This window comes from Trifolium pratense, linkage group LG2 (assembly GCF_020283565.1).
Source record: "Trifolium pratense cultivar HEN17-A07 linkage group LG2, ARS_RC_1.1, whole genome shotgun sequence".
NCBI lineage: Eukaryota > Viridiplantae > Streptophyta > Magnoliopsida > Fabales > Fabaceae > Trifolium > Trifolium pratense.
The window spans coordinates 56,813,096-56,838,756 of NC_060060.1; the positions used below are offsets into that span (position 1 = coordinate 56,813,096).

At 38.4% G+C, this 25,661-nt stretch overlaps 1 protein-coding gene, 1 long non-coding RNA gene and 73 other non-coding genes across 75 annotated transcripts; 74 read left to right on the forward strand and 1 right to left on the reverse strand.

Moving 5' to 3' along the window:
• Positions 1-734: 734 nt before the first annotated feature.
• LOC123910198 lies at positions 735-3,498 on the forward strand. Its single transcript, XR_006810150.1, has 4 exons — positions 735-1,356; positions 1,571-1,671; positions 1,768-1,990; positions 3,090-3,498. It is a non-coding gene; the product is annotated as an uncharacterized LOC123910198 (long non-coding RNA).
• Positions 3,499-3,564: 66 nt separating this feature from the next.
• Positions 3,565-4,196, reverse strand: LOC123905097. Its single transcript, XM_045954737.1, has 2 exons — positions 3,686-4,196; positions 3,565-3,593 (listed from the first exon to the last, which is right to left on the reverse strand). The coding sequence occupies exons 1-2, from the start codon at positions 4,194-4,196 to the stop codon at positions 3,565-3,567; spliced, it is 540 nt and encodes a 179-aa protein (XP_045810693.1).
• A 353-nt stretch (positions 4,197-4,549) lies between these two features.
• Positions 4,550-4,668, forward strand: LOC123911886. Its single transcript, XR_006810764.1, has one exon. It is a non-coding gene; the product is annotated as a 5S ribosomal RNA (ribosomal RNA).
• Positions 4,669-4,839: 171 nt separating this feature from the next.
• LOC123911990 lies at positions 4,840-4,958 on the forward strand. The gene has a single exon (XR_006810845.1). It is a non-coding gene; the product is annotated as a 5S ribosomal RNA (ribosomal RNA).
• A 171-nt stretch (positions 4,959-5,129) lies between these two features.
• Positions 5,130-5,248, forward strand: LOC123912077. Its single transcript, XR_006810942.1, has one exon. It is a non-coding gene; the product is annotated as a 5S ribosomal RNA (ribosomal RNA).
• A 171-nt stretch (positions 5,249-5,419) lies between these two features.
• LOC123912088 lies at positions 5,420-5,538 on the forward strand. The gene has a single exon (XR_006810955.1). It is a non-coding gene; the product is annotated as a 5S ribosomal RNA (ribosomal RNA).
• A 171-nt stretch (positions 5,539-5,709) lies between these two features.
• LOC123912099 lies at positions 5,710-5,828 on the forward strand. Its single transcript, XR_006810968.1, has one exon. It is a non-coding gene; the product is annotated as a 5S ribosomal RNA (ribosomal RNA).
• A 171-nt stretch (positions 5,829-5,999) lies between these two features.
• On the forward strand, positions 6,000-6,118 carry LOC123912110. Its single transcript, XR_006810981.1, has one exon. It is a non-coding gene; the product is annotated as a 5S ribosomal RNA (ribosomal RNA).
• Positions 6,119-6,289: 171 nt separating this feature from the next.
• Positions 6,290-6,408, forward strand: LOC123912121. Its single transcript, XR_006810995.1, has one exon. It is a non-coding gene; the product is annotated as a 5S ribosomal RNA (ribosomal RNA).
• Positions 6,409-6,579: 171 nt separating this feature from the next.
• On the forward strand, positions 6,580-6,698 carry LOC123912132. The gene has a single exon (XR_006811008.1). It is a non-coding gene; the product is annotated as a 5S ribosomal RNA (ribosomal RNA).
• A 172-nt stretch (positions 6,699-6,870) lies between these two features.
• Positions 6,871-6,989, forward strand: LOC123912143. Its single transcript, XR_006811021.1, has one exon. It is a non-coding gene; the product is annotated as a 5S ribosomal RNA (ribosomal RNA).
• Positions 6,990-7,160: 171 nt separating this feature from the next.
• Positions 7,161-7,279, forward strand: LOC123912156. Its single transcript, XR_006811035.1, has one exon. It is a non-coding gene; the product is annotated as a 5S ribosomal RNA (ribosomal RNA).
• A 171-nt stretch (positions 7,280-7,450) lies between these two features.
• LOC123912167 lies at positions 7,451-7,569 on the forward strand. Its single transcript, XR_006811049.1, has one exon. It is a non-coding gene; the product is annotated as a 5S ribosomal RNA (ribosomal RNA).
• Positions 7,570-7,741: 172 nt separating this feature from the next.
• Positions 7,742-7,860, forward strand: LOC123912178. The gene has a single exon (XR_006811062.1). It is a non-coding gene; the product is annotated as a 5S ribosomal RNA (ribosomal RNA).
• A 172-nt stretch (positions 7,861-8,032) lies between these two features.
• Positions 8,033-8,151, forward strand: LOC123912189. Its single transcript, XR_006811075.1, has one exon. It is a non-coding gene; the product is annotated as a 5S ribosomal RNA (ribosomal RNA).
• A 171-nt stretch (positions 8,152-8,322) lies between these two features.
• On the forward strand, positions 8,323-8,441 carry LOC123912200. Its single transcript, XR_006811088.1, has one exon. It is a non-coding gene; the product is annotated as a 5S ribosomal RNA (ribosomal RNA).
• Positions 8,442-8,613: 172 nt separating this feature from the next.
• On the forward strand, positions 8,614-8,732 carry LOC123912211. Its single transcript, XR_006811101.1, has one exon. It is a non-coding gene; the product is annotated as a 5S ribosomal RNA (ribosomal RNA).
• Positions 8,733-8,903: 171 nt separating this feature from the next.
• On the forward strand, positions 8,904-9,022 carry LOC123912222. The gene has a single exon (XR_006811115.1). It is a non-coding gene; the product is annotated as a 5S ribosomal RNA (ribosomal RNA).
• Positions 9,023-9,193: 171 nt separating this feature from the next.
• On the forward strand, positions 9,194-9,312 carry LOC123912233. Its single transcript, XR_006811128.1, has one exon. It is a non-coding gene; the product is annotated as a 5S ribosomal RNA (ribosomal RNA).
• A 172-nt stretch (positions 9,313-9,484) lies between these two features.
• On the forward strand, positions 9,485-9,603 carry LOC123912244. Its single transcript, XR_006811141.1, has one exon. It is a non-coding gene; the product is annotated as a 5S ribosomal RNA (ribosomal RNA).
• A 171-nt stretch (positions 9,604-9,774) lies between these two features.
• On the forward strand, positions 9,775-9,893 carry LOC123912255. The gene has a single exon (XR_006811153.1). It is a non-coding gene; the product is annotated as a 5S ribosomal RNA (ribosomal RNA).
• Positions 9,894-10,065: 172 nt separating this feature from the next.
• LOC123912267 lies at positions 10,066-10,184 on the forward strand. Its single transcript, XR_006811165.1, has one exon. It is a non-coding gene; the product is annotated as a 5S ribosomal RNA (ribosomal RNA).
• Positions 10,185-10,355: 171 nt separating this feature from the next.
• On the forward strand, positions 10,356-10,474 carry LOC123912279. Its single transcript, XR_006811176.1, has one exon. It is a non-coding gene; the product is annotated as a 5S ribosomal RNA (ribosomal RNA).
• A 171-nt stretch (positions 10,475-10,645) lies between these two features.
• On the forward strand, positions 10,646-10,764 carry LOC123912291. Its single transcript, XR_006811187.1, has one exon. It is a non-coding gene; the product is annotated as a 5S ribosomal RNA (ribosomal RNA).
• Positions 10,765-10,936: 172 nt separating this feature from the next.
• LOC123912303 lies at positions 10,937-11,055 on the forward strand. The gene has a single exon (XR_006811198.1). It is a non-coding gene; the product is annotated as a 5S ribosomal RNA (ribosomal RNA).
• A 171-nt stretch (positions 11,056-11,226) lies between these two features.
• On the forward strand, positions 11,227-11,345 carry LOC123912314. The gene has a single exon (XR_006811209.1). It is a non-coding gene; the product is annotated as a 5S ribosomal RNA (ribosomal RNA).
• A 171-nt stretch (positions 11,346-11,516) lies between these two features.
• On the forward strand, positions 11,517-11,635 carry LOC123912326. Its single transcript, XR_006811220.1, has one exon. It is a non-coding gene; the product is annotated as a 5S ribosomal RNA (ribosomal RNA).
• A 171-nt stretch (positions 11,636-11,806) lies between these two features.
• Positions 11,807-11,925, forward strand: LOC123912337. The gene has a single exon (XR_006811231.1). It is a non-coding gene; the product is annotated as a 5S ribosomal RNA (ribosomal RNA).
• Positions 11,926-12,096: 171 nt separating this feature from the next.
• Positions 12,097-12,215, forward strand: LOC123912349. The gene has a single exon (XR_006811242.1). It is a non-coding gene; the product is annotated as a 5S ribosomal RNA (ribosomal RNA).
• A 171-nt stretch (positions 12,216-12,386) lies between these two features.
• Positions 12,387-12,505, forward strand: LOC123912360. The gene has a single exon (XR_006811253.1). It is a non-coding gene; the product is annotated as a 5S ribosomal RNA (ribosomal RNA).
• Positions 12,506-12,676: 171 nt separating this feature from the next.
• On the forward strand, positions 12,677-12,795 carry LOC123912372. Its single transcript, XR_006811264.1, has one exon. It is a non-coding gene; the product is annotated as a 5S ribosomal RNA (ribosomal RNA).
• A 171-nt stretch (positions 12,796-12,966) lies between these two features.
• Positions 12,967-13,085, forward strand: LOC123912385. The gene has a single exon (XR_006811276.1). It is a non-coding gene; the product is annotated as a 5S ribosomal RNA (ribosomal RNA).
• Positions 13,086-13,256: 171 nt separating this feature from the next.
• Positions 13,257-13,375, forward strand: LOC123912397. The gene has a single exon (XR_006811287.1). It is a non-coding gene; the product is annotated as a 5S ribosomal RNA (ribosomal RNA).
• A 171-nt stretch (positions 13,376-13,546) lies between these two features.
• LOC123912408 lies at positions 13,547-13,665 on the forward strand. The gene has a single exon (XR_006811298.1). It is a non-coding gene; the product is annotated as a 5S ribosomal RNA (ribosomal RNA).
• A 171-nt stretch (positions 13,666-13,836) lies between these two features.
• Positions 13,837-13,955, forward strand: LOC123912421. Its single transcript, XR_006811309.1, has one exon. It is a non-coding gene; the product is annotated as a 5S ribosomal RNA (ribosomal RNA).
• A 171-nt stretch (positions 13,956-14,126) lies between these two features.
• On the forward strand, positions 14,127-14,245 carry LOC123912432. Its single transcript, XR_006811320.1, has one exon. It is a non-coding gene; the product is annotated as a 5S ribosomal RNA (ribosomal RNA).
• Positions 14,246-14,416: 171 nt separating this feature from the next.
• LOC123912444 lies at positions 14,417-14,535 on the forward strand. Its single transcript, XR_006811331.1, has one exon. It is a non-coding gene; the product is annotated as a 5S ribosomal RNA (ribosomal RNA).
• A 171-nt stretch (positions 14,536-14,706) lies between these two features.
• Positions 14,707-14,825, forward strand: LOC123912456. The gene has a single exon (XR_006811342.1). It is a non-coding gene; the product is annotated as a 5S ribosomal RNA (ribosomal RNA).
• Positions 14,826-14,996: 171 nt separating this feature from the next.
• Positions 14,997-15,115, forward strand: LOC123912467. The gene has a single exon (XR_006811353.1). It is a non-coding gene; the product is annotated as a 5S ribosomal RNA (ribosomal RNA).
• Positions 15,116-15,286: 171 nt separating this feature from the next.
• Positions 15,287-15,405, forward strand: LOC123912479. Its single transcript, XR_006811364.1, has one exon. It is a non-coding gene; the product is annotated as a 5S ribosomal RNA (ribosomal RNA).
• Positions 15,406-15,576: 171 nt separating this feature from the next.
• Positions 15,577-15,695, forward strand: LOC123912490. Its single transcript, XR_006811375.1, has one exon. It is a non-coding gene; the product is annotated as a 5S ribosomal RNA (ribosomal RNA).
• Positions 15,696-15,866: 171 nt separating this feature from the next.
• Positions 15,867-15,985, forward strand: LOC123912502. Its single transcript, XR_006811387.1, has one exon. It is a non-coding gene; the product is annotated as a 5S ribosomal RNA (ribosomal RNA).
• Positions 15,986-16,156: 171 nt separating this feature from the next.
• On the forward strand, positions 16,157-16,275 carry LOC123912513. Its single transcript, XR_006811398.1, has one exon. It is a non-coding gene; the product is annotated as a 5S ribosomal RNA (ribosomal RNA).
• Positions 16,276-16,446: 171 nt separating this feature from the next.
• LOC123912524 lies at positions 16,447-16,565 on the forward strand. Its single transcript, XR_006811409.1, has one exon. It is a non-coding gene; the product is annotated as a 5S ribosomal RNA (ribosomal RNA).
• A 171-nt stretch (positions 16,566-16,736) lies between these two features.
• Positions 16,737-16,855, forward strand: LOC123912535. Its single transcript, XR_006811420.1, has one exon. It is a non-coding gene; the product is annotated as a 5S ribosomal RNA (ribosomal RNA).
• A 171-nt stretch (positions 16,856-17,026) lies between these two features.
• On the forward strand, positions 17,027-17,145 carry LOC123912547. Its single transcript, XR_006811431.1, has one exon. It is a non-coding gene; the product is annotated as a 5S ribosomal RNA (ribosomal RNA).
• Positions 17,146-17,316: 171 nt separating this feature from the next.
• Positions 17,317-17,435, forward strand: LOC123911719. Its single transcript, XR_006810626.1, has one exon. It is a non-coding gene; the product is annotated as a 5S ribosomal RNA (ribosomal RNA).
• Positions 17,436-17,606: 171 nt separating this feature from the next.
• Positions 17,607-17,725, forward strand: LOC123911730. Its single transcript, XR_006810637.1, has one exon. It is a non-coding gene; the product is annotated as a 5S ribosomal RNA (ribosomal RNA).
• Positions 17,726-17,896: 171 nt separating this feature from the next.
• On the forward strand, positions 17,897-18,015 carry LOC123911742. Its single transcript, XR_006810648.1, has one exon. It is a non-coding gene; the product is annotated as a 5S ribosomal RNA (ribosomal RNA).
• Positions 18,016-18,186: 171 nt separating this feature from the next.
• Positions 18,187-18,305, forward strand: LOC123911754. Its single transcript, XR_006810659.1, has one exon. It is a non-coding gene; the product is annotated as a 5S ribosomal RNA (ribosomal RNA).
• Positions 18,306-18,476: 171 nt separating this feature from the next.
• Positions 18,477-18,595, forward strand: LOC123911765. Its single transcript, XR_006810670.1, has one exon. It is a non-coding gene; the product is annotated as a 5S ribosomal RNA (ribosomal RNA).
• A 171-nt stretch (positions 18,596-18,766) lies between these two features.
• LOC123911778 lies at positions 18,767-18,885 on the forward strand. The gene has a single exon (XR_006810682.1). It is a non-coding gene; the product is annotated as a 5S ribosomal RNA (ribosomal RNA).
• Positions 18,886-19,056: 171 nt separating this feature from the next.
• On the forward strand, positions 19,057-19,175 carry LOC123911789. Its single transcript, XR_006810695.1, has one exon. It is a non-coding gene; the product is annotated as a 5S ribosomal RNA (ribosomal RNA).
• A 171-nt stretch (positions 19,176-19,346) lies between these two features.
• LOC123911800 lies at positions 19,347-19,465 on the forward strand. Its single transcript, XR_006810707.1, has one exon. It is a non-coding gene; the product is annotated as a 5S ribosomal RNA (ribosomal RNA).
• A 171-nt stretch (positions 19,466-19,636) lies between these two features.
• Positions 19,637-19,755, forward strand: LOC123911811. The gene has a single exon (XR_006810721.1). It is a non-coding gene; the product is annotated as a 5S ribosomal RNA (ribosomal RNA).
• A 171-nt stretch (positions 19,756-19,926) lies between these two features.
• LOC123911822 lies at positions 19,927-20,045 on the forward strand. The gene has a single exon (XR_006810734.1). It is a non-coding gene; the product is annotated as a 5S ribosomal RNA (ribosomal RNA).
• A 171-nt stretch (positions 20,046-20,216) lies between these two features.
• Positions 20,217-20,335, forward strand: LOC123911834. The gene has a single exon (XR_006810746.1). It is a non-coding gene; the product is annotated as a 5S ribosomal RNA (ribosomal RNA).
• Positions 20,336-20,506: 171 nt separating this feature from the next.
• LOC123911846 lies at positions 20,507-20,625 on the forward strand. Its single transcript, XR_006810759.1, has one exon. It is a non-coding gene; the product is annotated as a 5S ribosomal RNA (ribosomal RNA).
• A 171-nt stretch (positions 20,626-20,796) lies between these two features.
• Positions 20,797-20,915, forward strand: LOC123911857. Its single transcript, XR_006810761.1, has one exon. It is a non-coding gene; the product is annotated as a 5S ribosomal RNA (ribosomal RNA).
• A 171-nt stretch (positions 20,916-21,086) lies between these two features.
• On the forward strand, positions 21,087-21,205 carry LOC123911869. The gene has a single exon (XR_006810762.1). It is a non-coding gene; the product is annotated as a 5S ribosomal RNA (ribosomal RNA).
• Positions 21,206-21,376: 171 nt separating this feature from the next.
• On the forward strand, positions 21,377-21,495 carry LOC123911880. The gene has a single exon (XR_006810763.1). It is a non-coding gene; the product is annotated as a 5S ribosomal RNA (ribosomal RNA).
• A 171-nt stretch (positions 21,496-21,666) lies between these two features.
• LOC123911892 lies at positions 21,667-21,785 on the forward strand. The gene has a single exon (XR_006810765.1). It is a non-coding gene; the product is annotated as a 5S ribosomal RNA (ribosomal RNA).
• A 171-nt stretch (positions 21,786-21,956) lies between these two features.
• On the forward strand, positions 21,957-22,075 carry LOC123911893. The gene has a single exon (XR_006810766.1). It is a non-coding gene; the product is annotated as a 5S ribosomal RNA (ribosomal RNA).
• A 171-nt stretch (positions 22,076-22,246) lies between these two features.
• LOC123911904 lies at positions 22,247-22,365 on the forward strand. The gene has a single exon (XR_006810777.1). It is a non-coding gene; the product is annotated as a 5S ribosomal RNA (ribosomal RNA).
• Positions 22,366-22,536: 171 nt separating this feature from the next.
• On the forward strand, positions 22,537-22,655 carry LOC123911916. Its single transcript, XR_006810786.1, has one exon. It is a non-coding gene; the product is annotated as a 5S ribosomal RNA (ribosomal RNA).
• Positions 22,656-22,826: 171 nt separating this feature from the next.
• Positions 22,827-22,945, forward strand: LOC123911926. Its single transcript, XR_006810794.1, has one exon. It is a non-coding gene; the product is annotated as a 5S ribosomal RNA (ribosomal RNA).
• A 171-nt stretch (positions 22,946-23,116) lies between these two features.
• LOC123911937 lies at positions 23,117-23,235 on the forward strand. The gene has a single exon (XR_006810801.1). It is a non-coding gene; the product is annotated as a 5S ribosomal RNA (ribosomal RNA).
• Positions 23,236-23,406: 171 nt separating this feature from the next.
• Positions 23,407-23,525, forward strand: LOC123911949. The gene has a single exon (XR_006810812.1). It is a non-coding gene; the product is annotated as a 5S ribosomal RNA (ribosomal RNA).
• Positions 23,526-23,696: 171 nt separating this feature from the next.
• Positions 23,697-23,815, forward strand: LOC123911961. Its single transcript, XR_006810822.1, has one exon. It is a non-coding gene; the product is annotated as a 5S ribosomal RNA (ribosomal RNA).
• A 171-nt stretch (positions 23,816-23,986) lies between these two features.
• Positions 23,987-24,105, forward strand: LOC123911972. Its single transcript, XR_006810830.1, has one exon. It is a non-coding gene; the product is annotated as a 5S ribosomal RNA (ribosomal RNA).
• Positions 24,106-24,276: 171 nt separating this feature from the next.
• Positions 24,277-24,395, forward strand: LOC123911984. Its single transcript, XR_006810839.1, has one exon. It is a non-coding gene; the product is annotated as a 5S ribosomal RNA (ribosomal RNA).
• Positions 24,396-24,566: 171 nt separating this feature from the next.
• Positions 24,567-24,685, forward strand: LOC123911996. Its single transcript, XR_006810851.1, has one exon. It is a non-coding gene; the product is annotated as a 5S ribosomal RNA (ribosomal RNA).
• Positions 24,686-24,856: 171 nt separating this feature from the next.
• LOC123912008 lies at positions 24,857-24,975 on the forward strand. The gene has a single exon (XR_006810861.1). It is a non-coding gene; the product is annotated as a 5S ribosomal RNA (ribosomal RNA).
• A 171-nt stretch (positions 24,976-25,146) lies between these two features.
• On the forward strand, positions 25,147-25,265 carry LOC123912019. The gene has a single exon (XR_006810873.1). It is a non-coding gene; the product is annotated as a 5S ribosomal RNA (ribosomal RNA).
• A 171-nt stretch (positions 25,266-25,436) lies between these two features.
• LOC123912030 lies at positions 25,437-25,555 on the forward strand. The gene has a single exon (XR_006810886.1). It is a non-coding gene; the product is annotated as a 5S ribosomal RNA (ribosomal RNA).
• The last annotated feature ends 106 nt before the right edge of the window (positions 25,556-25,661 follow it).

Genomic DNA, 25,661 nt, shown 5'->3' on the forward strand with positions numbered 1-25,661 from the left:
GCAGATATCTTGACCAAAAGCTTAGCAAGACCCACCTTTGAGCATTTGATCGGCAAGTTGGGCATGATAGATATCTATGCACCAACTTGAGGGGGGGTGTTGGAAAATATTTAGTTTCCTAGTTTGTTATTTCTAGGAGATTCTAAGCTTATCTATTATTTCCTTTTATATTTGTACTCTTCCTATTTAAACCAGCCTTGAGCTGAGGAATAACAACAACAGTATTCACTTATTATTTTCTACAACCTTAGTGATAATTTTGTAGACAACATTACACAAAGCTATAGGACGAAATTGAGAAACAAATTTAGGTCTGTCAACTTTAGGAATTAACACAAGTAAAGTATTATTGATTGAAGAGATGAGAGAATGATTACGCCAAACCTGGTTAACATATTGAAAAAGAGAGTCAGCAATAATGTCCCAATTTTGTTGAAAAAAGAGAGCAGGATAACCATCTTCCCCAGGTGATTTCAGAGGCCCCATATCAAAAAGGGCTTTCTTGCATTCATCAAACTGGATTTTAGCATTTAAAACATTTTGATGTCCTTCCATGTTATTTGGATAGGTTGTAACAACCCGACTCTAATTAATAATAACAGTGTTGATTAGAGACCATATTTAAAAACAAGGACAAGAATCTTTGACCAATAAGTGGATTATTTTAATGGAAATGAGATATTTGTAAATTGGTGATAAGCCAAGAGGACAATGAGGTAATTGGACAAATGTCTTTACATATAAGATGAAGAATGGAAGGAAGAGAAAGCATCAGACCCTAACCCCTTCTTCTAGCTAAACTCAGGCCACCTCCTCCTCTTCTTAAACAAATTCAACTTTCTTTCATTTCTTTCATTTCCATTGCAAAAATCATCTCTTTAAACTCAATTAATGTCTAGTTTCAACCTCCTTTTTACTCCTCCCTCACACATGCATCTCCCTATGTTAACTCTCATGGATGGAAAAGCTAATCCTCACAATTAGAGCTTTGCATGAGTGAAGTTCTTCCACGGTTTCCTCACTAAAATCCACACAAAGGTAATTTTCAGTTTGATTATCTTCCTTTCCCTAAGATGGCCGAAATTTTATTTACTCGAAAACCCAATTTTAATCTCTTCAAAATTCTGTCTTGGCCAAACCCTCTCTATAAAGAGGGGTAATTCCTAATCCTCTTTTCTTTTCCCCAATAAAATGTGTTGCATGTGATGGATTGAGCAATTGCAAGCTGCTGAAGAGTTTCAAGGAGCAGTTTAAGGTCAAGAACATGAGCTGTATGAGAGATTGAAAGTTTGGGTTATTGGGGATTGAAGCTCAATTTGATGCATAAGCTGCCGGAAGGATCCAAAACCAGCTGAGGTGAGTTCGTAGTTTAAGTTTGAATTTTTGGAGAATGGAATAAGATTAGAAGTTGGGATTTAAGAAATTATTATGGAAAAGTGATTTAGAAACCTTAATGAACTGTTGTTGTTGTACTGTGGGCTGGTGTTGTTGTTAAATCTGATTGGTATGATTAGATTGGTTATGGCTGAATTCTATGGAATTTTAGTTAAACATTTGTATGACAGTGCAGGTGCTAATCGAGTCATAGCCGTTGCTGTGTATCCCAGACTTATGTAATTGTTGCATTTTTGGATTCTACATTTAATTCCTTTCAGTTTGGATATAAATTTGGTATGTTTTGGATTAGAAATTGATTCGGAAAGTGCGTTTGAAGTTTGGATATTGATGCTGGAAACTGCTTACGGGTTTTGGCATGGATTTTTGCAGAATAAGCTAAAATGTGAGTTTAAGTTGGGTGAATGATTTCATGACTGATCATGTATGCTTAATTGGCTGAGTAAGAGTTTGGGTTGAGGTTGAAATGCAAAAATTAGAAGTTGGAAGTCAGTAGCAGTTTATGCAGAAAATCTATCGCGAGTTTGCTTATGCGAGCGGCACCATCGGATGGTTCTAAGCGGGCGAGATGGCTCGGTACTGCTTGCAATTTCAGGTGGGTTCCCTTAGGATAGCCTATCCATTTTTAAGTTTGGAAAATTTAGAACTAATAGTTCACTATAGGACATAGGTTTAGATACAATGACAAATTGGAGTATTAGATTCCCATTGTACTCCTAATGTTCTTCAAATGCCATTTTGAAGGATATTACACATGTATGATAATCTAGTTTTCCCCAATTATTATGCATGTGATAGAATCATCATAAGAAATTGGTGTATGATGAGCTTTTCACCCAAAGCTCATTATTATGTTAAAATTATATTTAGAAGTTGTATCCTAATGATGTAATGGATTGGGGATGAATGAAATTGTTTTGAACTTTATAAAACACCATTTTAAATGTCAATCGATCCTCAACAAGTTTTGGAGAATGCCTACAACTTCCACTTATGATTTAGCATTTTATATGCACCTAAATTTGGTTAGGCTAAATAGCTAAGACTTGAGAATTAGTAAGCAAAACCTATAACAATGATGTGTGATTGATATGGTTACACAAGGGAAATATAAATAGTTCTCCCGATGATTAACATATAAGAAATGGATTTAGAAATACTAGCGAGTACCAACAAAGTAACAACCTAAGAGGTTTATTATTCACAAGAGGTTTAGAAAACTTATAGAACTTAGACGGTTGATCTTATGGAATGGATTATGGGCTTTGTGCCATATTTAATTATGAAATGTTCCAGTGGGCTTTGGACCACGTATATGAATAAAATGTTTAAGTTATAGTCCTAGTGATACCAGAGACTACCTGATATAGGAGTTGGATAATCTGGTTGGATTCCCAGAGGGAATTCCACATAACGACAAGACGAGTCAAGGAGTCGTGTCATAGCCCTTGATAGGGAATTTGACCGACTAGGTAGACCTCCTGAGCCTAACTCACCTCAGGTTGTCTACGTAAAAATGAACCCAGATAATTATTGTGTGATGCACTTATTTATATGATATGTAATTGACGAATGAATATGATGTTACGTATGAAATGATCAACTGTAAGTTTCTTCCTCTTAGTTACTAACTCTATAGGTAAATGGAACCACCGAGACGAAGTGACTGTCTCACCCCCCACATTTTGTTTCAGATAGACAGATTGATCGAGGTGTCGAGGCCTTGAAGCATGAAGTTCAGATATGTGGAATACACTATTGAGCTGATGTTAAGATTTTCTTATATGTTGTATAAGACTCGGTTAGATTATGTATTTAGATGTTAGCTCAATTTTGTATTCACTTCTTGGATTTTGTAATCCTATTCATGTGTTTCTAATGTAATTAATGTTTCCCGATTCAGTTGTGTACACTCTTGTCGATATTCTAGATAAATTGACATGGGGTGTTACATAGGTAGTCCAAGAAACAATCAGATCACGAACTTCTTTATCTTCTTTAAAGAGATTGATATAGAATTCTCGTACCAAGTCTTTAAGGCTTTCTGGTTCATCCACCCATGTTCTATCCTCTTTGCGCAAAGAAATGATTTTGTTGCGTCTCCTTCTAACAATGGTTTTAGAATGATAATACTTTGTATTTCGGTCCCCATCATTAATCCATTGACTCCTAGATTTTTGAAACCAGAAGCACTCTTCCTGATAAAGGGTGACAGCAAGTTGATCTTGTAACTCTTTTTCCAAATTCTCAAGAAATATGCTATGTCCATAGTTAGAGCTATTTTGGATACCATTAAGTCTATCCAAAATCTCCTTCTTTCTTTTAAATATGTCCCCAAAGATATCTTTATTCCACTTTTTGAGTTGAATTGTAAGATTGTGAAGACTTTGAACGATATTTGTGTCCTTCTCCCAGTTGGAATTCAGAAAGTCTTTAAAATCAACATGAGAATTGCATGCTGCCTCAAAACGAAAAGGACGGTTTCTGCTTGAAGTGGCATGCCCCTCTAGTGACACAATAATAGGATGATGATCAGATTGAACCCTTGGAAGGACCTTAGCAAACCCTTCATGGTATTTAATTCTCCAATCAACATTACATAGGACACGGTCTAGTTTCTTGAAAACCATATCCCTTCCATTCCACTTAGGACCTCTCCAAGTAAAGCGCGTTCCTGCGGTGGTGACTTCTAGGAGGTTACAATCATTGATCCAACTGTTAAAAATTTGACATTTTTTAACATCTACTGGGGCACCTCCTTTCTTCTCATCTGGATAAGCAATTTCATTAAAATCACCCATCACAAGCCACAGTTTGTTAATTGAAGTAGCAAGGTGTCACAATAATTGCCAAGTATCATGTCTCTCATTCTCTCGAGGGCTAGCATAAATCACAGTGAGAAGCCAAGGTTCCATACCTTTCTCGCTAACCTGCACATGAAGAAAGTGAAAGTTATTTTGAATTAATTCTTGTGTTGCACCTCTTTTTTCGATTTTTTTTATTTCGTTTCGTTTTCACCGTGTTATAAATTTTATCGTTCAATTTTTGGCGAGATTAATGAAAAATATCGTGTTTTAGTCTACTTTCTCGGATTTCTCCAAAATTTGGCCTGAAAGATGGAAGACATATATACAATTAAACCGTATTACATATCAGGTGCGATCATACCAGCACTAATGCACCGGATCCCATCAGAACTCCGCAGTTAAGCGTGCTTGGGCGAGAGTAGTACTAGGATGGGTGACCTCCTGGGAAGTCCTTGTGTTGCACCTCTTTTTTCGATTTTTTTTATTTCGTTTAGTTTTCACCGTGTTATAAATTTTATCGTTCAATTTTTGGCGAGATTAATGAAAAATATCGTGTTTTAGTCTACTTTCTCGGATTTCTCCAAAATTTGGCCTGAAAGATGGAAGACATATATACAATTAAACCGTATTACATATCAGGTGCGATCATACCAGCACTAATGCACCGGATCCCATCAGAACTCCGCAGTTAAGCGTGCTTGGGCGAGAGTAGTACTAGGATGGGTGACCTCCTGGGAAGTCCTTGTGTTGCACCTCTTTTTTCGATTTTTTTTATTTCGTTTAGTTTTCACCGTGTTATAAATTTTATCGTTCAATTTTTGGCGAGATTAATGAAAAATATCGTGTTTTAGTCTACTTTCTCGGATTTCTCCAAAATTTGGCCTGAAAGATGGAAGACATATATACAATTAAACCGTATTACATATCAGGTGCGATCATACCAGCACTAATGCACCGGATCCCATCAGAACTCCGCAGTTAAGCGTGCTTGGGCGAGAGTAGTACTAGGATGGGTGACCTCCTGGGAAGTCCTTGTGTTGCACCTCTTTTTTCGATTTTTTTTATTTCGTTTAGTTTTCACCGTGTTATAAATTTTATCGTTCAATTTTTGGCGAGATTAATGAAAAATATCGTGTTTTAGTCTACTTTCTCGGATTTCTCCAAAATTTGGCCTGAAAGATGGAAGACATATATACAATTAAACCGTATTACATATCAGGTGCGATCATACCAGCACTAATGCACCGGATCCCATCAGAACTCCGCAGTTAAGCGTGCTTGGGCGAGAGTAGTACTAGGATGGGTGACCTCCTGGGAAGTCCTTGTGTTGCACCTCTTTTTTCGATTTTTTTTATTTCGTTTAGTTTTCACCGTGTTATAAATTTTATCGTTCAATTTTTGGCGAGATTAATGAAAAATATCGTGTTTTAGTCTACTTTCTCGGATTTCTCCAAAATTTGGCCTGAAAGATGGAAGACATATATACAATTAAACCGTATTACATATCAGGTGCGATCATACCAGCACTAATGCACCGGATCCCATCAGAACTCCGCAGTTAAGCGTGCTTGGGCGAGAGTAGTACTAGGATGGGTGACCTCCTGGGAAGTCCTTGTGTTGCACCTCTTTTTTCGATTTTTTTTATTTCGTTTAGTTTTCACCGTGTTATAAATTTTATCGTTCAATTTTTGGCGAGATTAATGAAAAATATCGTGTTTTAGTCTACTTTCTCGGATTTCTCCAAAATTTGGCCTGAAAGATGGAAGACATATATACAATTAAACCGTATTACATATCAGGTGCGATCATACCAGCACTAATGCACCGGATCCCATCAGAACTCCGCAGTTAAGCGTGCTTGGGCGAGAGTAGTACTAGGATGGGTGACCTCCTGGGAAGTCCTTGTGTTGCACCTCTTTTTTCGATTTTTTTTATTTCGTTTAGTTTTCACCGTGTTATAAATTTTATCGTTCAATTTTTGGCGAGATTAATGAAAAATATCGTGTTTTAGTCTACTTTCTCGGATTTCTCCAAAATTTGGCCTGAAAGATGGAAGACATATATACAATTAAACCGTATTACATATCAGGTGCGATCATACCAGCACTAATGCACCGGATCCCATCAGAACTCCGCAGTTAAGCGTGCTTGGGCGAGAGTAGTACTAGGATGGGTGACCTCCTGGGAAGTCCTTGTGTTGCACCTCTTTTTTCGATTTTTTTTATTTCGTTTAGTTTTCACCGTGTTATAAATTTTATCGTTCAATTTTTGGCGAGATTAATGAAAAATATCGTGTTTTAGTCTACTTTCTCGGATTTCTCCAAAATTTGGCCTGAAAGATGGAAGACATATATACAATTAAACCGTATTACATATCAGGTGCGATCATACCAGCACTAATGCACCGGATCCCATCAGAACTCCGCAGTTAAGCGTGCTTGGGCGAGAGTAGTACTAGGATGGGTGACCTCCTGGGAAGTCCTTGTGTTGCACCTCTTTTTTCGATTTTTTTTTATTTCGTTTAGTTTTCACCGTGTTATAAATTTTATCGTTCAATTTTTGGCGAGATTAATGAAAAATATCGTGTTTTAGTCTACTTTCTCGGATTTCTCCAAAATTTGGCCTGAAAGATGGAAGACATATATACAATTAAACCGTATTACATATCAGGTGCGATCATACCAGCACTAATGCACCGGATCCCATCAGAACTCCGCAGTTAAGCGTGCTTGGGCGAGAGTAGTACTAGGATGGGTGACCTCCTGGGAAGTCCTTGTGTTGCACCTCTTTTTTCGATTTTTTTTATTTCGTTTAGTTTTCACCGTGTTATAAATTTTATCGTTCAATTTTTGGCGAGATTAATGAAAAATATCGTGTTTTAGTCTACTTTCTCGGATTTCTCCAAAATTTGGCCTGAAAGATGGAAGACATATATACAATTAAACCGTATTACATATCAGGTGCGATCATACCAGCACTAATGCACCGGATCCCATCAGAACTCCGCAGTTAAGCGTGCTTGGGCGAGAGTAGTACTAGGATGGGTGACCTCCTGGGAAGTCCTTGTGTTGCACCTCTTTTTTCGATTTTTTTTATTTCGTTTAGTTTTCACCGTGTTATAAATTTTATCGTTCAATTTTTGGCGAGATTAATGAAAAATATCGTGTTTTAGTCTACTTTCTCGGATTTCTCCAAAATTTGGCCTGAAAGATGGAAGACATATATACAATTAAACCGTATTACATATCAGGTGCGATCATACCAGCACTAATGCACCGGATCCCATCAGAACTCCGCAGTTAAGCGTGCTTGGGCGAGAGTAGTACTAGGATGGGTGACCTCCTGGGAAGTCCTTGTGTTGCACCTCTTTTTTCGATTTTTTTTTATTTCGTTTAGTTTTCACCGTGTTATAAATTTTATCGTTCAATTTTTGGCGAGATTAATGAAAAATATCGTGTTTTAGTCTACTTTCTCGGATTTCTCCAAAATTTGGCCTGAAAGATGGAAGACATATATACAATTAAACCGTATTACATATCAGGTGCGATCATACCAGCACTAATGCACCGGATCCCATCAGAACTCCGCAGTTAAGCGTGCTTGGGCGAGAGTAGTACTAGGATGGGTGACCTCCTGGGAAGTCCTTGTGTTGCACCTCTTTTTTCGATTTTTTTTTATTTCGTTTAGTTTTCACCGTGTTATAAATTTTATCGTTCAATTTTTGGCGAGATTAATGAAAAATATCGTGTTTTAGTCTACTTTCTCGGATTTCTCCAAAATTTGGCCTGAAAGATGGAAGACATATATACAATTAAACCGTATTACATATCAGGTGCGATCATACCAGCACTAATGCACCGGATCCCATCAGAACTCCGCAGTTAAGCGTGCTTGGGCGAGAGTAGTACTAGGATGGGTGACCTCCTGGGAAGTCCTTGTGTTGCACCTCTTTTTTCGATTTTTTTTATTTCGTTTAGTTTTCACCGTGTTATAAATTTTATCGTTCAATTTTTGGCGAGATTAATGAAAAATATCGTGTTTTAGTCTACTTTCTCGGATTTCTCCAAAATTTGGCCTGAAAGATGGAAGACATATATACAATTAAACCGTATTACATATCAGGTGCGATCATACCAGCACTAATGCACCGGATCCCATCAGAACTCCGCAGTTAAGCGTGCTTGGGCGAGAGTAGTACTAGGATGGGTGACCTCCTGGGAAGTCCTTGTGTTGCACCTCTTTTTTCGATTTTTTTTTATTTCGTTTAGTTTTCACCGTGTTATAAATTTTATCGTTCAATTTTTGGCGAGATTAATGAAAAATATCGTGTTTTAGTCTACTTTCTCGGATTTCTCCAAAATTTGGCCTGAAAGATGGAAGACATATATACAATTAAACCGTATTACATATCAGGTGCGATCATACCAGCACTAATGCACCGGATCCCATCAGAACTCCGCAGTTAAGCGTGCTTGGGCGAGAGTAGTACTAGGATGGGTGACCTCCTGGGAAGTCCTTGTGTTGCACCTCTTTTTTCGATTTTTTTTATTTCGTTTAGTTTTCACCGTGTTATAAATTTTATCGTTCAATTTTTGGCGAGATTAATGAAAAATATCGTGTTTTAGTCTACTTTCTCGGATTTCTCCAAAATTTGGCCTGAAAGATGGAAGACATATATACAATTAAACCGTATTACATATCAGGTGCGATCATACCAGCACTAATGCACCGGATCCCATCAGAACTCCGCAGTTAAGCGTGCTTGGGCGAGAGTAGTACTAGGATGGGTGACCTCCTGGGAAGTCCTTGTGTTGCACCTCTTTTTTCGATTTTTTTTATTTCGTTTAGTTTTCACCGTGTTATAAATTTTATCGTTCAATTTTTGGCGAGATTAATGAAAAATATCGTGTTTTAGTCTACTTTCTCGGATTTCTCCAAAATTTGGCCTGAAAGATGGAAGACATATATACAATTAAACCGTATTACATATCAGGTGCGATCATACCAGCACTAATGCACCGGATCCCATCAGAACTCCGCAGTTAAGCGTGCTTGGGCGAGAGTAGTACTAGGATGGGTGACCTCCTGGGAAGTCCTTGTGTTGCACCTCTTTTTTCGATTTTTTTTTATTTCGTTTAGTTTTCACCGTGTTATAAATTTTATCGTTCAATTTTTGGCGAGATTAATGAAAAATATCGTGTTTTAGTCTACTTTCTCGGATTTCTCCAAAATTTGGCCTGAAAGATGGAAGACATATATACAATTAAACCGTATTACATATCAGGTGCGATCATACCAGCACTAATGCACCGGATCCCATCAGAACTCCGCAGTTAAGCGTGCTTGGGCGAGAGTAGTACTAGGATGGGTGACCTCCTGGGAAGTCCTTGTGTTGCACCTCTTTTTTCGATTTTTTTTATTTCGTTTAGTTTTCACCGTGTTATAAATTTTATCGTTCAATTTTTGGCGAGATTAATGAAAAATATCGTGTTTTAGTCTACTTTCTCGGATTTCTCCAAAATTTGGCCTGAAAGATGGAAGACATATATACAATTAAACCGTATTACATATCAGGTGCGATCATACCAGCACTAATGCACCGGATCCCATCAGAACTCCGCAGTTAAGCGTGCTTGGGCGAGAGTAGTACTAGGATGGGTGACCTCCTGGGAAGTCCTTGTGTTGCACCTCTTTTTTCGATTTTTTTTTATTTCGTTTAGTTTTCACCGTGTTATAAATTTTATCGTTCAATTTTTGGCGAGATTAATGAAAAATATCGTGTTTTAGTCTACTTTCTCGGATTTCTCCAAAATTTGGCCTGAAAGATGGAAGACATATATACAATTAAACCGTATTACATATCAGGTGCGATCATACCAGCACTAATGCACCGGATCCCATCAGAACTCCGCAGTTAAGCGTGCTTGGGCGAGAGTAGTACTAGGATGGGTGACCTCCTGGGAAGTCCTTGTGTTGCACCTCTTTTTTCGATTTTTTTTATTTCGTTTAGTTTTCACCGTGTTATAAATTTTATCGTTCAATTTTTGGCGAGATTAATGAAAAATATCGTGTTTTAGTCTACTTTCTCGGATTTCTCCAAAATTTGGCCTGAAAGATGGAAGACATATATACAATTAAACCGTATTACATATCAGGTGCGATCATACCAGCACTAATGCACCGGATCCCATCAGAACTCCGCAGTTAAGCGTGCTTGGGCGAGAGTAGTACTAGGATGGGTGACCTCCTGGGAAGTCCTTGTGTTGCACCTCTTTTTTCGATTTTTTTTATTTCGTTTAGTTTTCACCGTGTTATAAATTTTATCGTTCAATTTTTGGCGAGATTAATGAAAAATATCGTGTTTTAGTCTACTTTCTCGGATTTCTCCAAAATTTGGCCTGAAAGATGGAAGACATATATACAATTAAACCGTATTACATATCAGGTGCGATCATACCAGCACTAATGCACCGGATCCCATCAGAACTCCGCAGTTAAGCGTGCTTGGGCGAGAGTAGTACTAGGATGGGTGACCTCCTGGGAAGTCCTTGTGTTGCACCTCTTTTTTCGATTTTTTTTTATTTCGTTTAGTTTTCACCGTGTTATAAATTTTATCGTTCAATTTTTGGCGAGATTAATGAAAAATATCGTGTTTTAGTCTACTTTCTCGGATTTCTCCAAAATTTGGCCTGAAAGATGGAAGACATATATACAATTAAACCGTATTACATATCAGGTGCGATCATACCAGCACTAATGCACCGGATCCCATCAGAACTCCGCAGTTAAGCGTGCTTGGGCGAGAGTAGTACTAGGATGGGTGACCTCCTGGGAAGTCCTTGTGTTGCACCTCTTTTTTCGATTTTTTTTATTTCGTTTAGTTTTCACCGTGTTATAAATTTTATCGTTCAATTTTTGGCGAGATTAATGAAAAATATCGTGTTTTAGTCTACTTTCTCGGATTTCTCCAAAATTTGGCCTGAAAGATGGAAGACATATATACAATTAAACCGTATTACATATCAGGTGCGATCATACCAGCACTAATGCACCGGATCCCATCAGAACTCCGCAGTTAAGCGTGCTTGGGCGAGAGTAGTACTAGGATGGGTGACCTCCTGGGAAGTCCTTGTGTTGCACCTCTTTTTTCGATTTTTTTTATTTCGTTTAGTTTTCACCGTGTTATAAATTTTATCGTTCAATTTTTGGCGAGATTAATGAAAAATATCGTGTTTTAGTCTACTTTCTCGGATTTCTCCAAAATTTGGCCTGAAAGATGGAAGACATATATACAATTAAACCGTATTACATATCAGGTGCGATCATACCAGCACTAATGCACCGGATCCCATCAGAACTCCGCAGTTAAGCGTGCTTGGGCGAGAGTAGTACTAGGATGGGTGACCTCCTGGGAAGTCCTTGTGTTGCACCTCTTTTTTCGATTTTTTTTATTTCGTTTAGTTTTCACCGTGTTATAAATTTTATCGTTCAATTTTTGGCGAGATTAATGAAAAATATCGTGTTTTAGTCTACTTTCTCGGATTTCTCCAAAATTTGGCCTGAAAGATGGAAGACATATATACAATTAAACCGTATTACATATCAGGTGCGATCATACCAGCACTAATGCACCGGATCCCATCAGAACTCCGCAGTTAAGCGTGCTTGGGCGAGAGTAGTACTAGGATGGGTGACCTCCTGGGAAGTCCTTGTGTTGCACCTCTTTTTTCGATTTTTTTTATTTCGTTTAGTTTTCACCGTGTTATAAATTTTATCGTTCAATTTTTGGCGAGATTAATGAAAAATATCGTGTTTTAGTCTACTTTCTCGGATTTCTCCAAAATTTGGCCTGAAAGATGGAAGACATATATACAATTAAACCGTATTACATATCAGGTGCGATCATACCAGCACTAATGCACCGGATCCCATCAGAACTCCGCAGTTAAGCGTGCTTGGGCGAGAGTAGTACTAGGATGGGTGACCTCCTGGGAAGTCCTTGTGTTGCACCTCTTTTTTCGATTTTTTTTATTTCGTTTAGTTTTCACCGTGTTATAAATTTTATCGTTCAATTTTTGGCGAGATTAATGAAAAATATCGTGTTTTAGTCTACTTTCTCGGATTTCTCCAAAATTTGGCCTGAAAGATGGAAGACATATATACAATTAAACCGTATTACATATCAGGTGCGATCATACCAGCACTAATGCACCGGATCCCATCAGAACTCCGCAGTTAAGCGTGCTTGGGCGAGAGTAGTACTAGGATGGGTGACCTCCTGGGAAGTCCTTGTGTTGCACCTCTTTTTTCGATTTTTTTTATTTCGTTTAGTTTTCACCGTGTTATAAATTTTATCGTTCAATTTTTGGCGAGATTAATGAAAAATATCGTGTTTTAGTCTACTTTCTCGGATTTCTCCAAAATTTGGCCTGAAAGATGGAAGACATATATACAATTAAACCGTATTACATATCAGGTGCGATCATACCAGCACTAATGCACCGGATCCCATCAGAACTCCGCAGTTAAGCGTGCTTGGGCGAGAGTAGTACTAGGATGGGTGACCTCCTGGGAAGTCCTTGTGTTGCACCTCTTTTTTCGATTTTTTTTATTTCGTTTAGTTTTCACCGTGTTATAAATTTTATCGTTCAATTTTTGGCGAGATTAATGAAAAATATCGTGTTTTAGTCTACTTTCTCGGATTTCTCCAAAATTTGGCCTGAAAGATGGAAGACATATATACAATTAAACCGTATTACATATCAGGTGCGATCATACCAGCACTAATGCACCGGATCCCATCAGAACTCCGCAGTTAAGCGTGCTTGGGCGAGAGTAGTACTAGGATGGGTGACCTCCTGGGAAGTCCTTGTGTTGCACCTCTTTTTTCGATTTTTTTTATTTCGTTTAGTTTTCACCGTGTTATAAATTTTATCGTTCAATTTTTGGCGAGATTAATGAAAAATATCGTGTTTTAGTCTACTTTCTCGGATTTCTCCAAAATTTGGCCTGAAAGATGGAAGACATATATACAATTAAACCGTATTACATATCAGGTGCGATCATACCAGCACTAATGCACCGGATCCCATCAGAACTCCGCAGTTAAGCGTGCTTGGGCGAGAGTAGTACTAGGATGGGTGACCTCCTGGGAAGTCCTTGTGTTGCACCTCTTTTTTCGATTTTTTTTATTTCGTTTAGTTTTCACCGTGTTATAAATTTTATCGTTCAATTTTTGGCGAGATTAATGAAAAATATCGTGTTTTAGTCTACTTTCTCGGATTTCTCCAAAATTTGGCCTGAAAGATGGAAGACATATATACAATTAAACCGTATTACATATCAGGTGCGATCATACCAGCACTAATGCACCGGATCCCATCAGAACTCCGCAGTTAAGCGTGCTTGGGCGAGAGTAGTACTAGGATGGGTGACCTCCTGGGAAGTCCTTGTGTTGCACCTCTTTTTTCGATTTTTTTTATTTCGTTTAGTTTTCACCGTGTTATAAATTTTATCGTTCAATTTTTGGCGAGATTAATGAAAAATATCGTGTTTTAGTCTACTTTCTCGGATTTCTCCAAAATTTGGCCTGAAAGATGGAAGACATATATACAATTAAACCGTATTACATATCAGGTGCGATCATACCAGCACTAATGCACCGGATCCCATCAGAACTCCGCAGTTAAGCGTGCTTGGGCGAGAGTAGTACTAGGATGGGTGACCTCCTGGGAAGTCCTTGTGTTGCACCTCTTTTTTCGATTTTTTTTATTTCGTTTAGTTTTCACCGTGTTATAAATTTTATCGTTCAATTTTTGGCGAGATTAATGAAAAATATCGTGTTTTAGTCTACTTTCTCGGATTTCTCCAAAATTTGGCCTGAAAGATGGAAGACATATATACAATTAAACCGTATTACATATCAGGTGCGATCATACCAGCACTAATGCACCGGATCCCATCAGAACTCCGCAGTTAAGCGTGCTTGGGCGAGAGTAGTACTAGGATGGGTGACCTCCTGGGAAGTCCTTGTGTTGCACCTCTTTTTTCGATTTTTTTTATTTCGTTTAGTTTTCACCGTGTTATAAATTTTATCGTTCAATTTTTGGCGAGATTAATGAAAAATATCGTGTTTTAGTCTACTTTCTCGGATTTCTCCAAAATTTGGCCTGAAAGATGGAAGACATATATACAATTAAACCGTATTACATATCAGGTGCGATCATACCAGCACTAATGCACCGGATCCCATCAGAACTCCGCAGTTAAGCGTGCTTGGGCGAGAGTAGTACTAGGATGGGTGACCTCCTGGGAAGTCCTTGTGTTGCACCTCTTTTTTCGATTTTTTTTATTTCGTTTAGTTTTCACCGTGTTATAAATTTTATCGTTCAATTTTTGGCGAGATTAATGAAAAATATCGTGTTTTAGTCTACTTTCTCGGATTTCTCCAAAATTTGGCCTGAAAGATGGAAGACATATATACAATTAAACCGTATTACATATCAGGTGCGATCATACCAGCACTAATGCACCGGATCCCATCAGAACTCCGCAGTTAAGCGTGCTTGGGCGAGAGTAGTACTAGGATGGGTGACCTCCTGGGAAGTCCTTGTGTTGCACCTCTTTTTTCGATTTTTTTTATTTCGTTTAGTTTTCACCGTGTTATAAATTTTATCGTTCAATTTTTGGCGAGATTAATGAAAAATATCGTGTTTTAGTCTACTTTCTCGGATTTCTCCAAAATTTGGCCTGAAAGATGGAAGACATATATACAATTAAACCGTATTACATATCAGGTGCGATCATACCAGCACTAATGCACCGGATCCCATCAGAACTCCGCAGTTAAGCGTGCTTGGGCGAGAGTAGTACTAGGATGGGTGACCTCCTGGGAAGTCCTTGTGTTGCACCTCTTTTTTCGATTTTTTTTATTTCGTTTAGTTTTCACCGTGTTATAAATTTTATCGTTCAATTTTTGGCGAGATTAATGAAAAATATCGTGTTTTAGTCTACTTTCTCGGATTTCTCCAAAATTTGGCCTGAAAGATGGAAGACATATATACAATTAAACCGTATTACATATCAGGTGCGATCATACCAGCACTAATGCACCGGATCCCATCAGAACTCCGCAGTTAAGCGTGCTTGGGCGAGAGTAGTACTAGGATGGGTGACCTCCTGGGAAGTCCTTGTGTTGCACCTCTTTTTTCGATTTTTTTTATTTCGTTTAGTTTTCACCGTGTTATAAATTTTATCGTTCAATTTTTGGCGAGATTAATGAAAAATATCGTGTTTTAGTCTACTTTCTCGGATTTCTCCAAAATTTGGCCTGAAAGATGGAAGACATATATACAATTAAACCGTATTACATATCAGGTGCGATCATACCAGCACTAATGCACCGGATCCCATCAGAACTCCGCAGTTAAGCGTGCTTGGGCGAGAGTAGTACTAGGATGGGTGACCTCCTGGGAAGTCCTTGTGTTGCACCTCTTTTTTCGATTTTTTTTATTTCGTTTAGTTTTCACCGTGTTATAAATTTTATCGTTCAATTTTTGGCGAGATTAATGAAAAATATCGTGTTTTAGTCTACTTTCTCGGATTTCTCCAAAATTTGGCCTGAAAGATGGAAGACATATATACAATTAAACCGTATTACATATCAGGTGCGATCATACCAGCACTAATGCACCGGATCCCATCAGAACTCCGCAGTTAAGCGTGCTTGGGCGAGAGTAGTACTAGGATGGGTGACCTCCTGGGAAGTCCTTGTGTTGCACCTCTTTTTTCGATTTTTTTTATTTCGTTTAGTTTTCACCGTGTTATAAATTTTATCGTTCAATTTTTGGCGAGATTAATGAAAAATATCGTGTTTTAGTCTACTTTCTCGGATTTCTCCAAAATTTGGCCTGAAAGATGGAAGACATATATACAATTAAACCGTATTACATATCAGGTGCGATCATACCAGCACTAATGCACCGGATCCCATCAGAACTCCGCAGTTAAGCGTGCTTGGGCGAGAGTAGTACTAGGATGGGTGACCTCCTGGGAAGTCCTTGTGTTGCACCTCTTTTTTCGATTTTTTTTATTTCGTTTAGTTTTCACCGTGTTATAAATTTTATCGTTCAATTTTTGGCGAGATTAATGAAAAATATCGTGTTTTAGTCTACTTTCTCGGATTTCTCCAAAATTTGGCCTGAAAGATGGAAGACATATATACAATTAAACCGTATTACATATCAGGTGCGATCATACCAGCACTAATGCACCGGATCCCATCAGAACTCCGCAGTTAAGCGTGCTTGGGCGAGAGTAGTACTAGGATGGGTGACCTCCTGGGAAGTCCTTGTGTTGCACCTCTTTTTTCGATTTTTTTTATTTCGTTTAGTTTTCACCGTGTTATAAATTTTATCGTTCAATTTTTGGCGAGATTAATGAAAAATATCGTGTTTTAGTCTACTTTCTCGGATTTCTCCAAAATTTGGCCTGAAAGATGGAAGACATATATACAATTAAACCGTATTACATATCAGGTGCGATCATACCAGCACTAATGCACCGGATCCCATCAGAACTCCGCAGTTAAGCGTGCTTGGGCGAGAGTAGTACTAGGATGGGTGACCTCCTGGGAAGTCCTTGTGTTGCACCTCTTTTTTCGATTTTTTTTATTTCGTTTAGTTTTCACCGTGTTATAAATTTTATCGTTCAATTTTTGGCGAGATTAATGAAAAATATCGTGTTTTAGTCTACTTTCTCGGATTTCTCCAAAATTTGGCCTGAAAGATGGAAGACATATATACAATTAAACCGTATTACATATCAGGTGCGATCATACCAGCACTAATGCACCGGATCCCATCAGAACTCCGCAGTTAAGCGTGCTTGGGCGAGAGTAGTACTAGGATGGGTGACCTCCTGGGAAGTCCTTGTGTTGCACCTCTTTTTTCGATTTTTTTTATTTCGTTTAGTTTTCACCGTGTTATAAATTTTATCGTTCAATTTTTGGCGAGATTAATGAAAAATATCGTGTTTTAGTCTACTTTCTCGGATTTCTCCAAAATTTGGCCTGAAAGATGGAAGACATATATACAATTAAACCGTATTACATATCAGGTGCGATCATACCAGCACTAATGCACCGGATCCCATCAGAACTCCGCAGTTAAGCGTGCTTGGGCGAGAGTAGTACTAGGATGGGTGACCTCCTGGGAAGTCCTTGTGTTGCACCTCTTTTTTCGATTTTTTTTATTTCGTTTAGTTTTCACCGTGTTATAAATTTTATCGTTCAATTTTTGGCGAGATTAATGAAAAATATCGTGTTTTAGTCTACTTTCTCGGATTTCTCCAAAATTTGGCCTGAAAGATGGAAGACATATATACAATTAAACCGTATTACATATCAGGTGCGATCATACCAGCACTAATGCACCGGATCCCATCAGAACTCCGCAGTTAAGCGTGCTTGGGCGAGAGTAGTACTAGGATGGGTGACCTCCTGGGAAGTCCTTGTGTTGCACCTCTTTTTTCGATTTTTTTTATTTCGTTTAGTTTTCACCGTGTTATAAATTTTATCGTTCAATTTTTGGCGAGATTAATGAAAAATATCGTGTTTTAGTCTACTTTCTCGGATTTCTCCAAAATTTGGCCTGAAAGATGGAAGACATATATACAATTAAACCGTATTACATATCAGGTGCGATCATACCAGCACTAATGCACCGGATCCCATCAGAACTCCGCAGTTAAGCGTGCTTGGGCGAGAGTAGTACTAGGATGGGTGACCTCCTGGGAAGTCCTTGTGTTGCACCTCTTTTTTCGATTTTTTTTATTTCGTTTAGTTTTCACCGTGTTATAAATTTTATCGTTCAATTTTTGGCGAGATTAATGAAAAATATCGTGTTTTAGTCTACTTTCTCGGATTTCTCCAAAATTTGGCCTGAAAGATGGAAGACATATATACAATTAAACCGTATTACATATCAGGTGCGATCATACCAGCACTAATGCACCGGATCCCATCAGAACTCCGCAGTTAAGCGTGCTTGGGCGAGAGTAGTACTAGGATGGGTGACCTCCTGGGAAGTCCTTGTGTTGCACCTCTTTTTTCGATTTTTTTTATTTCGTTTAGTTTTCACCGTGTTATAAATTTTATCGTTCAATTTTTGGCGAGATTAATGAAAAATATCGTGTTTTAGTCTACTTTCTCGGATTTCTCCAAAATTTGGCCTGAAAGATGGAAGACATATATACAATTAAACCGTATTACATATCAGGTGCGATCATACCAGCACTAATGCACCGGATCCCATCAGAACTCCGCAGTTAAGCGTGCTTGGGCGAGAGTAGTACTAGGATGGGTGACCTCCTGGGAAGTCCTTGTGTTGCACCTCTTTTTTCGATTTTTTTTATTTCGTTTAGTTTTCACCGTGTTATAAATTTTATCGTTCAATTTTTGGCGAGATTAATGAAAAATATCGTGTTTTAGTCTACTTTCTCGGATTTCTCCAAAATTTGGCCTGAAAGATGGAAGACATATATACAATTAAACCGTATTACATATCAGGTGCGATCATACCAGCACTAATGCACCGGATCCCATCAGAACTCCGCAGTTAAGCGTGCTTGGGCGAGAGTAGTACTAGGATGGGTGACCTCCTGGGAAGTCCTTGTGTTGCACCTCTTTTTTCGATTTTTTTTATTTCGTTTAGTTTTCACCGTGTTATAAATTTTATCGTTCAATTTTTGGCGAGATTAATGAAAAATATCGTGTTTTAGTCTACTTTCTCGGATTTCTCCAAAATTTGGCCTGAAAGATGGAAGACATATATACAATTAAACCGTATTACATATCAGGTGCGATCATACCAGCACTAATGCACCGGATCCCATCAGAACTCCGCAGTTAAGCGTGCTTGGGCGAGAGTAGTACTAGGATGGGTGACCTCCTGGGAAGTCCTTGTGTTGCACCTCTTTTTTCGATTTTTTTTATTTCGTTTAGTTTTCACCGTGTTATAAATTTTATCGTTCAATTTTTGGCGAGATTAATGAAAAATATCGTGTTTTAGTCTACTTTCTCGGATTTCTCCAAAATTTGGCCTGAAAGATGGAAGACATATATACAATTAAACCGTATTACATATCAGGTGCGATCATACCAGCACTAATGCACCGGATCCCATCAGAACTCCGCAGTTAAGCGTGCTTGGGCGAGAGTAGTACTAGGATGGGTGACCTCCTGGGAAGTCCTTGTGTTGCACCTCTTTTTTCGATTTTTTTTATTTCGTTTAGTTTTCACCGTGTTATAAATTTTATCGTTCAATTTTTGGCGAGATTAATGAAAAATATCGTGTTTTAGTCTACTTTCTCGGATTTCTCCAAAATTTGGCCTGAAAGATGGAAGACATATATACAATTAAACCGTATTACATATCAGGTGCGATCATACCAGCACTAATGCACCGGATCCCATCAGAACTCCGCAGTTAAGCGTGCTTGGGCGAGAGTAGTACTAGGATGGGTGACCTCCTGGGAAGTCCTTGTGTTGCACCTCTTTTTTCGATTTTTTTTATTTCGTTTAGTTTTCACCGTGTTATAAATTTTATCGTTCAATTTTTGGCGAGATTAATGAAAAATATCGTGTTTTAGTCTACTTTCTCGGATTTCTCCAAAATTTGGCCTGAAAGATGGAAGACATATATACAATTAAACCGTATTACATATCAGGTGCGATCATACCAGCACTAATGCACCGGATCCCATCAGAACTCCGCAGTTAAGCGTGCTTGGGCGAGAGTAGTACTAGGATGGGTGACCTCCTGGGAAGTCCTTGTGTTGCACCTCTTTTTTCGATTTTTTTTATTTCGTTTAGTTTTCACCGTGTTATAAATTTTATCGTTCAATTTTTGGCGAGATTAATGAAAAATATCGTGTTTTAGTCTACTTTCTCGGATTTCTCCAAAATTTGGCCTGAAAGATGGAAGACATATATACAATTAAACCGTATTACATATCAGGTGCGATCATACCAGCACTAATGCACCGGATCCCATCAGAACTCCGCAGTTAAGCGTGCTTGGGCGAGAGTAGTACTAGGATGGGTGACCTCCTGGGAAGTCCTTGTGTTGCACCTCTTTTTTCGATTTTTTTTATTTCGTTTAGTTTTCACCGTGTTATAAATTTTATCGTTCAATTTTTGGCGAGATTAATGAAAAATATCGTGTTTTAGTCTACTTTCTCGGATTTCTCCAAAATTTGGCCTGAAAGATGGAAGACATATATACAATTAAACCGTATTACATATCAGGTGCGATCATACCAGCACTAATGCACCGGATCCCATCAGAACTCCGCAGTTAAGCGTGCTTGGGCGAGAGTAGTACTAGGATGGGTGACCTCCTGGGAAGTCCTTGTGTTGCACCTCTTTTTTCGATTTTTTTTATTTCGTTTAGTTTTCACCGTGTTATAAATTTTATCGTTCAATTTTTGGCGAGATTAATGAAAAATATCGTGTTTTAGTCTACTTTCTCGGATTTCTCCAAAATTTGGCCTGAAAGATGGAAGACATATATACAATTAAACCGTATTACATATCAGGTGCGATCATACCAGCACTAATGCACCGGATCCCATCAGAACTCCGCAGTTAAGCGTGCTTGGGCGAGAGTAGTACTAGGATGGGTGACCTCCTGGGAAGTCCTTGTGTTGCACCTCTTTTTTCGATTTTTTTTATTTCGTTTAGTTTTCACCGTGTTATAAATTTTATCGTTCAATTTTTGGCGAGATTAATGAAAAATATCGTGTTTTAGTCTACTTTCTCGGATTTCTCCAAAATTTGGCCTGAAAGATGGAAGACATATATACAATTAAACCGTATTACATATCAGGTGCGATCATACCAGCACTAATGCACCGGATCCCATCAGAACTCCGCAGTTAAGCGTGCTTGGGCGAGAGTAGTACTAGGATGGGTGACCTCCTGGGAAGTCCTTGTGTTGCACCTCTTTTTTCGATTTTTTTTATTTCGTTTAGTTTTCACCGTGTTATAAATTTTATCGTTCAATTTTTGGCGAGATTAATGAAAAATATCGTGTTTTAGTCTACTTTCTCGGATTTCTCCAAAATTTGGCCTGAAAGATGGAAGACATATATACAATTAAACCGTATTACATATCAGGTGCGATCATACCAGCACTAATGCACCGGATCCCATCAGAACTCCGCAGTTAAGCGTGCTTGGGCGAGAGTAGTACTAGGATGGGTGACCTCCTGGGAAGTCCTTGTGTTGCACCTCTTTTTTCGATTTTTTTTATTTCGTTTAGTTTTCACCGTGTTATAAATTTTATCGTTCAATTTTTGGCGAGATTAATGAAAAATATCGTGTTTTAGTCTACTTTCTCGGATTTCTCCAAAATTTGGCCTGAAAGATGGAAGACATATATACAATTAAACCGTATTACATATCAGGTGCGATCATACCAGCACTAATGCACCGGATCCCATCAGAACTCCGCAGTTAAGCGTGCTTGGGCGAGAGTAGTACTAGGATGGGTGACCTCCTGGGAAGTCCTTGTGTTGCACCTCTTTTTTCGATTTTTTTTATTTCGTTTAGTTTTCACCGTGTTATAAATTTTATCGTTCAATTTTTGGCGAGATTAATGAAAAATATCGTGTTTTAGTCTACTTTCTCGGATTTCTCCAAAATTTGGCCTGAAAGATGGAAGACATATATACAATTAAACCGTATTACATATCAGGTGCGATCATACCAGCACTAATGCACCGGATCCCATCAGAACTCCGCAGTTAAGCGTGCTTGGGCGAGAGTAGTACTAGGATGGGTGACCTCCTGGGAAGTCCTTGTGTTGCACCTCTTTTTTCGATTTTTTTTATTTCGTTTAGTTTTCACCGTGTTATAAATTTTATCGTTCAATTTTTGGCGAGATTAATGAAAAATATCGTGTTTTAGTCTACTTTCTCGGATTTCTCCAAAATTTGGCCTGAAAGATGGAAGACATATATACAATTAAACCGTATTACATATCAGGTGCGATCATACCAGCACTAATGCACCGGATCCCATCAGAACTCCGCAGTTAAGCGTGCTTGGGCGAGAGTAGTACTAGGATGGGTGACCTCCTGGGAAGTCCTTGTGTTGCACCTCTTTTTTCGATTTTTTTTATTTCGTTTAGTTTTCACCGTGTTATAAATTTTATCGTTCAATTTTTGGCGAGATTAATGAAAAATATCGTGTTTTAGTCTACTTTCTCGGATTTCTCCAAAATTTGGCCTGAAAGATGGAAGACATATATACAATTAAACCGTATTACATATCAGGTGCGATCATACCAGCACTAATGCACCGGATCCCATCAGAACTCCGCAGTTAAGCGTGCTTGGGCGAGAGTAGTACTAGGATGGGTGACCTCCTGGGAAGTCCTTGTGTTGCACCTCTTTTTTCGATTTTTTTTATTTCGTTTAGTTTTCACCGTGTTATAAATTTTATCGTTCAATTTTTGGCGAGATTAATGAAAAATATCGTGTTTTAGTCTACTTTCTCGGATTTCTCCAAAATTTGGCCTGAAAGATGGAAGACATATATACAATTAAACCGTATTACATATCAGGTGCGATCATACCAGCACTAATGCACCGGATCCCATCAGAACTCCGCAGTTAAGCGTGCTTGGGCGAGAGTAGTACTAGGATGGGTGACCTCCTGGGAAGTCCTTGTGTTGCACCTCTTTTTTCGATTTTTTTTATTTCGTTTAGTTTTCACCGTGTTATAAATTTTATCGTTCAATTTTTGGCGAGATTAATGAAAAATATCGTGTTTTAGTCTACTTTCTCGGATTTCTCCAAAATTTGGCCTGAAAGATGGAAGACATATATACAATTAAACCGTATTACATATCAGGTGCGATCATACCAGCACTAATGCACCGGATCCCATCAGAACTCCGCAGTTAAGCGTGCTTGGGCGAGAGTAGTACTAGGATGGGTGACCTCCTGGGAAGTCCTTGTGTTGCACCTCTTTTTTCGATTTTTTTTATTTCGTTTAGTTTTCACCGTGTTATAAATTTTATCGTTCAATTTTTGGCGAGATTAATGAAAAATATCGTGTTTTAGTCTACTTTCTCGGATTTCTCCAAAATTTGGCCTGAAAGATGGAAGACATATATACAATTAAACCGTATTACATATCAGGTGCGATCATACCAGCACTAATGCACCGGATCCCATCAGAACTCCGCAGTTAAGCGTGCTTGGGCGAGAGTAGTACTAGGATGGGTGACCTCCTGGGAAGTCCTTGTGTTGCACCTCTTTTTTCGATTTTTTTTATTTCGTTTAGTTTTCACCGTGTTATAAATTTTATCGTTCAATTTTTGGCGAGATTAATGAAAAATATCGTGTTTTAGTCTACTTTCTCGGATTTCTCCAAAATTTGGCCTGAAAGATGGAAGACATATATACAATTAAACCGTATTACATATCAGGTGCGATCATACCAGCACTAATGCACCGGATCCCATCAGAACTCCGCAGTTAAGCGTGCTTGGGCGAGAGTAGTACTAGGATGGGTGACCTCCTGGGAAGTCCTTGTGTTGCACCTCTTTTTTCGATTTTTTTTATTTCGTTTAGTTTTCACCGTGTTATAAATTTTATCGTTCAATTTTTGGCGAGATTAATGAAAAATATCGTGTTTTAGTCTACTTTCTCGGATTTCTCCAAAATTTGGCCTGAAAGATGGAAGACATATATACAATTAAACCGTATTACATATCAGGTGCGATCATACCAGCACTAATGCACCGGATCCCATCAGAACTCCGCAGTTAAGCGTGCTTGGGCGAGAGTAGTACTAGGATGGGTGACCTCCTGGGAAGTCCTTGTGTTGCACCTCTTTTTTCGATTTTTTTTATTTCGTTTAGTTTTCACCGTGTTATAAATTTTATCGTTCAATTTTTGGCGAGATTAATGAAAAATATCGTGTTTTAGTCTACTTTCTCGGATTTCTCCAAAATTTGGCCTGAAAGATGGAAGACATATATACAATTAAACCGTATTACATATCAGGTGCGATCATACCAGCACTAATGCACCGGATCCCATCAGAACTCCGCAGTTAAGCGTGCTTGGGCGAGAGTAGTACTAGGATGGGTGACCTCCTGGGAAGTCCTTGTGTTGCACCTCTTTTTTCGATTTTTTTTATTTCGTTTAGTTTTCACCGTGTTATAAATTTTATCGTTCAATTTTTGGCGAGATTAATGAAAAATATCGTGTTTTAGTCTACTTTCTCGGATTTCTCCAAAATTTGGCCTGAAAGATGGAAGACATATATACAATTAAACCGTATTACATATCAGGTGCGATCATACCAGCACTAATGCACCGGATCCCATCAGAACTCCGCAGTTAAGCGTGCTTGGGCGAGAGTAGTACTAGGATGGGTGACCTCCTGGGAAGTCCTTGTGTTGCACCTCTTTTTTCGATTTTTTTTATTTCGTTTAGTTTTCACCGTGTTATAAATTTTATCGTTCAATTTTTGGCGAGATTAATGAAAAATATCGTGTTTTAGTCTACTTTCTCGGATTTCTCCAAAATTTGGCCTGAAAGATGGAAGACATATATACAATTAAACCGTATTACATATCAGGTGCGATCATACCAGCACTAATGCACCGGATCCCATCAGAACTCCGCAGTTAAGCGTGCTTGGGCGAGAGTAGTACTAGGATGGGTGACCTCCTGGGAAGTCCTTGTGTTGCACCTCTTTTTTCGATTTTTTTTATTTCGTTTAGTTTTCACCGTGTTATAAATTTTATCGTTCAATTTTTGGCGAGATTAATGAAAAATATCGTGTTTTAGTCTACTTTCTCGGATTTCTCCAAAATTTGGCCTGAAAGATGGAAGACATATATACAATTAAACCGTATTACATATCAGGTGCGATCATACCAGCACTAATGCACCGGATCCCATCAGAACTCCGCAGTTAAGCGTGCTTGGGCGAGAGTAGTACTAGGATGGGTGACCTCCTGGGAAGTCCTTGTGTTGCACCTCTTTTTTCGATTTTTTTTATTTCGTTTAGTTTTCACCGTGTTATAAATTTTATCGTTCAATTTTTGGCGAGATTAATGAAAAATATCGTGTTTTAGTCTACTTTCTCGGATTTCTCCAAAATTTGGCCTGAAAGATGGAAGACATATATACAATTAAACCGTATTACATATCAGGTGCGATCATACCAGCACTAATGCACCGGATCCCATCAGAACTCCGCAGTTAAGCGTGCTTGGGCGAGAGTAGTACTAGGATGGGTGACCTCCTGGGAAGTCCTTGTGTTGCACCTCTTTTTTCGATTTTTTTTATTTCGTTTAGTTTTCACCGTGTTATAAATTTTATCGTTCAATTTTTGGCGAGATTAATGAAAAATATCGTGTTTTAGTCTACTTTCTC

Coding starts and splice junctions, on each gene's coding strand:
- LOC123905097 (XM_045954737.1), bottom strand. CDS start 4,196: ATGGGTGATTTTAATGAAATTGCTTATCCAGATGAGAAGAAAGGAGGT. Junction 3,594..3,685: donor GATTTTGGATAGACTTAATG/GTATCCAAAATA, acceptor ACCCTTTATCAG/GAAGAGTGCTTCTGGTTTCA.